Source organism: Melanostigma gelatinosum, assembly GCF_949748355.1.
Source record: "Melanostigma gelatinosum genome assembly, chromosome: 13".
NCBI lineage: Eukaryota > Metazoa > Chordata > Actinopteri > Perciformes > Zoarcidae > Melanostigma > Melanostigma gelatinosum.
In genome coordinates this window covers 22,819,445-22,826,863 of record NC_136646.1, presented here as the reverse complement: position 1 = coordinate 22,826,863, position 7,419 = coordinate 22,819,445, and the positions used below count along the sequence as shown (strand labels likewise).

Below are 7,419 nucleotides of genomic sequence, written 5' to 3'. Positions count from 1 at the left end.
ATGAGAACACCAGGACACACATGAGAACTCTGTCAAGCTACATATTAGACAAAGTGAACATCTTTTCTTCTACAGAGTTGTCCTCAGTCTCATCTGCTTAACTTGGTCATGGAGGCATCAACATGTAATAGAGATGTTAAATTAACAGTGAAAACTCATCATAGCTTAATTTAACATCAGTATTCACAATTACACTTCATGTTTACTTCTCCTGATCTTTACCTCCTATAACAAGGTCCATAGGGGCATCTCAATAAATGAACATGTTATATTATATTATGTAAGTGTTATTTACTGATTGTTTTCGTGTTGGTTAAATATTTAACTGCCAAGTAATAATGCGTGTTTGATGCTTACATTTTTTTTTGCATTCAATCATACTGGGATGTTTGCTGAAATTGATAAGATGGCCCTACCTCGAACATGTTCCACCAGCCGCCACTGCATTTCAGTATCTTTAACTCAAAGTTGTATTAAACTTAAATACAATCTCTCTCTCTCTCTCTTTTGAATGTGTGGGAAAGTGCTCAATTTAAACAACAGCACAACCTAGTGGACACAGTTATATTCAGCTCAAGTAATCACACTGGTGTTCGGACAATACATAAACTGGCTGCTGCTAATTCAGGTTAGAATTTAGTGCATTTGCTCAAACAAAATGTCTCTAATCCATTACTGTGTAGACCACGGACCAAACCTGAATCTCTGATTCCGAAGTGATCTCATTGGTATGGGAGTGGTATTTCAGTTCAGGTACTAAATGGAATACTTTTAGTGCAGATGGGAAGTAGAGAAATTCTTGCATAATATAAGTCAGTCCTATAACGATCTTGTGCGGTGCACCACTGTGGCACTGTGGCGAACCTGTGGCGAACCTGTGCGCATGCGGAAACCTTAGAAGGGGGAAGACTTTAAGCGGAGGACACTCGTGTAAAAATGGAAGACGTACCGGATGATGCACCTGAGCGTGAGTCTTTAAACTTTTTACATTTTTGTGGGTACTTTTAGTCAGTGAAGTTGATTCGTAATGTGTAATATTGCCGTTAACTGTCGGGTTGTGTTGTGTTTCAAACAAACGTCTCAGTGTTACGGTCAATGTCTTCCCTGTTGCTGTTAATCTCTCTGTTACTGTTAGTGCGAGAACGTTTAACGAGTGTTGCTGTCTTTCAGGGTATCTGTTAGCTACAATATTAAATATGCATATGGCCTGTACTATAAAACAAAACAGAAATCGCGTGTGGAGTTATGCCGTTCAATGACGTACTTACTAAAGTGTTTTTCCTAACGTGACGCCATTAGATACAGTAGCTAGATCAACGTTAGCGGCTAAATGTCGGAGCAGACATTGGTAATTTTAGCCTGAACAACAATATAATGAACGCACGGGGCTTCTTCTTTGTTTAATAAACTGCCACACCACTCTCTGAAATGTTGCTGAGTGATTGTGAGCCAGAGGAGAATGACTGCAGCTCCTGTTATGTACTGATAATAACACACCACTTTAACCATGTTCTGCAGTAGCTTACACTGAAGAGCTAACGTTAATGGAAGAAATGATATATTCTTTATCCCAGAGTTACATCCAGTCTCATAAACATGCGGTTTCCTTTTGTTATCCATCTAATCTTTGTAATGTTGTTAAAATCATCACAGGAAGTCCAAGACTTGGTGTTTTGCTATGGCTGCACCGCTCCATCAAGTGTAACTATTGTAGTGTGTGACATTTATGTAAGTTTACACAAAACGACCCATGACATCGTTGGTATGTTTGGAAACTCTGGCATCTCGACTAGAATACAAAAGAAAGTTTGAAATGACGGTCCCACCAGCTGGCGGTGGGGCTGATAAAATATATTGTTCAGCGATAGACTTGAGTTTAACTTCAGCCACCAGAACCAGGACACGTGTTGGGTTCTGATGAGTTTAAGATGATCTAATGATACCCGGTCTGTGTTCGATGCTTTCAGACTGCCCGGGTACACAAAGTGAGGAGGCAGGAAAGTCCTCGTCATGTCAGGGCTGTCCCAACCAGAAAATATGTGCTTCTGGAGCCACCACGGCCCCCGATCCGGGTAAGGCTGTTACCGCATCATTATGATCATTCATTTACAGTTCAACAAATACATTCGGGATTATTGGGAGGATTTTAATTGAACAGTAACAATGTAGCAGCTTTAAAACAACCAGAATTTCAGTGCGCTGTCTTTTTGAGAGTCTTCTCCGTCCCGTGTCTCTCCTCCTCCTCCAGCCATTGCAGAGATAGGAGCGAAGATGTCAACAGTCAAACACAAGATCCTTGTGCTGTCTGGAAAAGGAGGGGTGGGGAAGAGTACCTTCAGTGCTCACCTGGCCCACGCTCTGGCAAGTGACAGCACGAAGGAGGTAAGATTTTCATTTGCATCTATCGCTGTGCAAAAACCACAGAGCCACCAGCTGGTATTTCAAAACCATGAAGGCTACCAAAATATTTGGTTAAATTAGACATGCATGGTATTTTTTCTTCGAGGGCTTCTGCATGGCAGTTTCAACCTCTCAAACCCATTGTCTGTGTCCTTAAACGCTCAGGTTCAGTCTAAAAACTGTTTCTGTTTCTTGTGGAAATGAACTAAACGTCAGTGACTCATTGTTGTATTTCTGATGACGTAGTTGCAGCGTGTTGAAGACTCGTGTAAACAGCTTTCTGTGAACCACACACCTCACTGGTCATTGCTGTTTTTGAGGATGAAAGACTTGATGTGGACTGGAAGGCCAGTTCAGCTCGTCACAGACTCCAGTGCCCAGGAGGCTAAAGAGTGTCTCTGTTCTTAGGTTGCCCTGCTGGATGTGGATATCTGTGGTCCATCCATTCCGAGGATCATGGGCTTAGAGGGAGAACAGGTGAGTTTTGGGCAGAAACGTTCCCGGCGATGCAGACGTACAGTGATGGAAGAGTCATGCTAAGCTGTTACTAGAGCTGTGGTCTGTTCTCTATTGCAACAGGTTCACCAGAGTGGCTCAGGCTGGTCTCCTGTGGTGAGTCCGTTCAAACAATGCTGCTTTAGTTTTTAATATTTCATTCGTTGAAGACCGTTGCACATTTAATCCACATATAAATATATGTGTTTGTGTGTGTATTGTATGTTGCAGTATGTGGATGACAACCTGGCAGTCATGTCTATTGGCTTCCTGCTCAGTAGTCCTGATGATGCTGTGATCTGGAGAGGACCCAAGAAGAATGGTAGTGTTTTCATGTGTGTGTGTGTGTGTAAAATGTCTCAATCTTTTTTCCAAATGTCACACCATTATAACCTGTCTGGTGTTTGTCTGAAATTAGGGATGATCAAGCAGTTTTTGAGGGATGTTGACTGGGGGGATCTGGATTACCTCATCGTGGACACGCCCCCCGGCACCTCTGACGAACACCTGTCGCTGGTCCAGTACCTGAGCTCCACCCACGTTGACGGAGCAGTCATCATCACCACACCACAGGTAGCACACACACACACACACACACACACTCACATATATACGACCTATGAACAGCTGCATTTACACTTTAAAGGGAAATTCCACCCTCAAATATCGTCTGCGTCGATAAAAAAGTTAAAATATCTTAACTTTGGACAATACCGTCTGCCTTCTATCGTTGCAGGTATTATCTGTCGCCTCAGCTAATTTTACCGTCCTGCTGTCCGGTTTGCCGTCTGCCTGATTCCACGTGAATGCAGCGTAGCTGCTACTGACCATGTGAAAACGAGCATCTCTGCCTTATTGTGACACAGCACAGATACTTCCAGCCCAGTTACAATGCTATTTGTCTGGACAAACAAAGGGCAGTTTCCAGTAAACATAAGGTTTTGTTGTAATGTCCCTAAAGAAATAACTTAAGCAAACGCCAAACACAAAGGACGAAGAGAGGAGGACCTGATTTTGCCGTTATGCAAAGTAGTTGTGTTTTTAGTAAAGGGTGAGATCTAATTTCATCTCAACTGGAAAACCCCCTCGCTTCCATTACTGCTGCGACTGTCACCAATCTTCTCTCCACCTACACGTTTCGCCCACAGGTAGATGCAGCGCGTGACCACCCGTTGCGGAAATAAATGCTGAGAAATGTTAAGGCTGGTTAAGAAACGCAACATTAGTACACATTATCAGTATCTTTTTCTAATCTTAACCAAAGGGTTTCATCGGCCTAAACGTCAGCACACAGGCCTGTGCCACGGGACGGCATTGTAGTGATAAGCAAACCTTCTGGAACTGTGTTGCAGATACTGCGCGCGTGTGCGTGTTAAAGACAACGCTGCAGCTTTCTGACCTAATGTTACGTGGAGATACTGTGTTTGGTAAACAGCAGCGTGGTTCCTGTGCTGTCCCTCAGCTTGGACTCTTATCCTTGCACAATATTTTCACGACGAGCCACTGTTATCTTTTGATGTTTGTGTTGGCGTCCCTAATCAATCAAGTTGTACTGTACTTGGTGAAGGATTTAATCCGAGCTAACACTTCCTCATACTTCAATTAGGCCAGGTCTACAGCAGTAGAATGGCTTCCTCATTCCTCCGGCTCTTACGTGACCAAAACTAACCACACATGAGCTGGGAATCACCCAAACTCTGTTTAGTATAAATAGACGAGGCCCAGCTCCTGATATTTTTATTTTCTCTCATAAACATTCCAAGCTGCCAGGTGATCCGTGCCAACTGCTTTTTCTCAAGGGAACCATGAAAACACTTTCCATTCCTTTCACTCGTGCGTTTGTTTCCTCCCGTCTCCTCTTGCTTCACCTTCCTCTTTCTGCTGCTCTCTCTCTTTCTAGGAGGTGTCGTTGCAGGATGTGCGAAAGGAGATCAGGTTCTGTCAGAAGGTCAAGCTGCCGATCATCGGAGTGGTGGAGAACATGAGCGGCTTCGTTTGTCCCACATGCAAGGTCTCTGACAGACGTGCACACACGGTGTTGCACACGGACGACCGGACACGCACACGTACAAACGCATCGAGGCGAAACCAGAAGCCGTCTGGGCGGTTTTGCCACACACGGCAAAAGAGAAACCGCGGTCGGAGGACACGGTGGAACAAACATGGCCACTGAGCTGTCACTGCAAACGGGTTAGGACGTGCTGTCGCTAAGAAGCGTTAAAGCTTCATGATCGTCTTTATTCTGTGCTATGAAGATGTGTGAAAGTGCTACCGTTGCAGTGTAGATCAGGTCAAAACACAAGCTGGCGTTGTGAAGCGGGTCTCTGCTGCGCACGCAGACCGTGAGAGTCACAGAAGAGCTCACGGTCTGCGTGCGCAGCAGGAAGAGACGCATGGTGCAGCTACAGGCCTTCTTAATGCAGTTGCTCATCTCTTAAAGTGACACGTCTCCAGAGACTACCACTCAGCCTGTGAAAGCAGTTGTATAACGTCCTCTGTGGCTCGACAAAGACTTTTGTGCAACTTAAAGGCTGCGTTTCAAACTTAGACGGCAGATATCCAACGAAAGAAATTGAGTTGCATTGTGGGAAATGCATAGTTTTTGGCGCTTGATCCATAGGCTACTAGGGACGAAAAAAAAATCAGGATATCTCGGCTGCTTTGATTTTGACCGCTTGTTTTGTAATCAGGAACCAAACTTCATGATCCACACACAAGCTTCATGTGTGTGTCTTTGATGTTGCTGTCTTGGATCCTAAATCTTACATCTCAATGGAACTAAATAAAGGTCAATTAAGAGATAAAGAAATTTAGGGAATATTAGTTGAAGTCAAAGTTTAGTTGTTTTACTTTGTTACTTTTAGTCAAACAAAATGCAGATTTTGTCAGTGTTGAGCCCACAGTTACCATGGCAACGACACTGCTGACTTCAGTGTGTCGCTCGGCAGTAATGCAGCGGACTGACTCTCTTCAGTGAACACAGTTCACTCTGGCGCTTCATTTCCTTCCAGAGTTCAGCATGCGTAGAGGGCGTACTAGTAGTTTAGGATCCATAGAATCTGAAAATGCAAACATAACTTGGATTTTTCTTTGTCCCGTCTCTTGCAGAACACTTCACAGATCTTCCCTCCCACCACCGGGGGCGCAGAGCGGATGTGTGCGGACCTCGATCTACCCCTGTTAGGAAAGGTACCTCTGGACCCGAGGATAGCCCGATGCTGCGACGAGGGCAAGTCTTTCCTCAATGAAGTCCCTGACTCGCCTGCTGCTAAAGTCTACCAGAATATCGTGCAGAGTGAGTGTTTACAGGAATACAAACCCAACACGCATACACCAGCTTCTGATGCTGGCCTCCTCTCGCTTCATGTTGTAGATTCTGTTACATTCCATAGAAAGGCCGTTTGACGCACGTACGGATTCCAGCGAAGTCTCCTCTTATTTCTGATGACAAGATGGTTTACGCAATGGCCCAATTCCGATTAAATGTAACGAAAGAAGAAGCGATCACTTAATAAATGGGAAGCAGTCGACTTAAAGGGAAGACTTGCAGCATGGGGTCATATATGACGAATCAAATGTGGTTTGTGTAACGGATGAAAACACACACACAGATCTTTAAACACGGGTATATTTATGTGTGTCCTTCATCAAAACTAGCGTTATCCTCCTCGTCTCACTCCTCTGCTCGTCTCACTCCTCCGCTCTCTCCTCCAGGTATCCAGGACTACTGCTCCAACCGGGTGATGGAGGAGCAGAGCAGCACCTGAAGCCACTCCGATGGCGGCCATATTGGACCAGAGCAGTGAGAGAGATGACGCGATGAGTGTGGTAGAAACCATTAACTGCTGAATAAGAAACGCACTTAGGAGAGCGAATAGTGTGAATAATGCAACAATCACCAAAGTCAGAATTCTGTCAACATGATGACGAGTCACGACAGGCAGCAGCTTGCACACCTCACAGGGCCGTGGTTCGTTCTGCAGTGGCTATCCAGAGGATTCAATAAATGTATATACCGGTAATGAAATGGGGACTTATCCCTTTCAATATTCAGAAGTAATTGCAGCTTTATACTGATGGGTTGTCTTATTCAAATATGCACTTGAACATGAAAGCTTGCATCAAAAAAATTAATTCAAACATAACTTCAAACCATCACTCTGGTAATACTCTGTATATAACATGTTTATACTTGAGATGAGATAAATACTTTAAAAGCACTGAAGTATAATTGATATAAGGCAGTTTGAAAAGTTTATCTTAAAGAATAAAGCTGGCGATATTCCTTTTTGTTATTGTCTTATAATAATAAAAATAACATACCAATGCGTTGTGCTGTTTCTCAATACTGTCGTCATTACACAGCCTCTATGTGGCTCTGAAGCCCATTGGTTCATTCTGAAGATGTACACTTACAACAGCTGGGTCCTGTAGATCTGACTCAACTTCAGGCAAAACGGGAGTGAATACTGTATTTATTTGGGACTGTTTTGGGCTCCAGTGAGCGTTTATAGCAGCAGGACG

At 44.0% G+C, this 7,419-nt stretch overlaps 1 protein-coding gene across 1 annotated transcript; it reads left to right on the top strand.

Annotated features, from left to right (window-relative positions):
• The first annotated feature begins 847 nt into the window (after positions 1-847).
• nubp1 (nucleotide binding protein 1 (MinD homolog, E. coli)) lies at positions 848-7,215 on the top strand. The gene is made up of 10 exons (XM_079282558.1): positions 848-967; positions 1,968-2,072; positions 2,249-2,382; positions 2,809-2,877; positions 2,980-3,012; positions 3,127-3,217; positions 3,314-3,468; positions 4,796-4,906; positions 6,004-6,190; positions 6,610-7,215. The coding sequence occupies exons 1-10, from the start codon at positions 937-939 to the stop codon at positions 6,660-6,662; spliced, it is 969 nt and encodes a 322-aa protein (XP_079138684.1). The 5' UTR covers positions 848-936; the 3' UTR covers positions 6,663-7,215.
• The last annotated feature ends 204 nt before the right edge of the window (positions 7,216-7,419 follow it).

What these genes read in the sequence shown, in the direction of transcription:
- nubp1 (XM_079282558.1), top strand. Translation starts at nt 937, where the DNA reads ATGGAAGACGTACCGGATGATGCACCTGAGC. An exon ending in TCGTTTGTCCCACATGCAAG is followed by an intron (nt 4,907 to 6,003) that starts GTCTCTGACAGA and finishes CGTCTCTTGCAG; the next exon opens with AACACTTCACAGATCTTCCC. An exon ending in CTACCAGAATATCGTGCAGA is followed by an intron (nt 6,191 to 6,609) that starts GTGAGTGTTTAC and finishes TCTCTCCTCCAG; the next exon opens with GTATCCAGGACTACTGCTCC.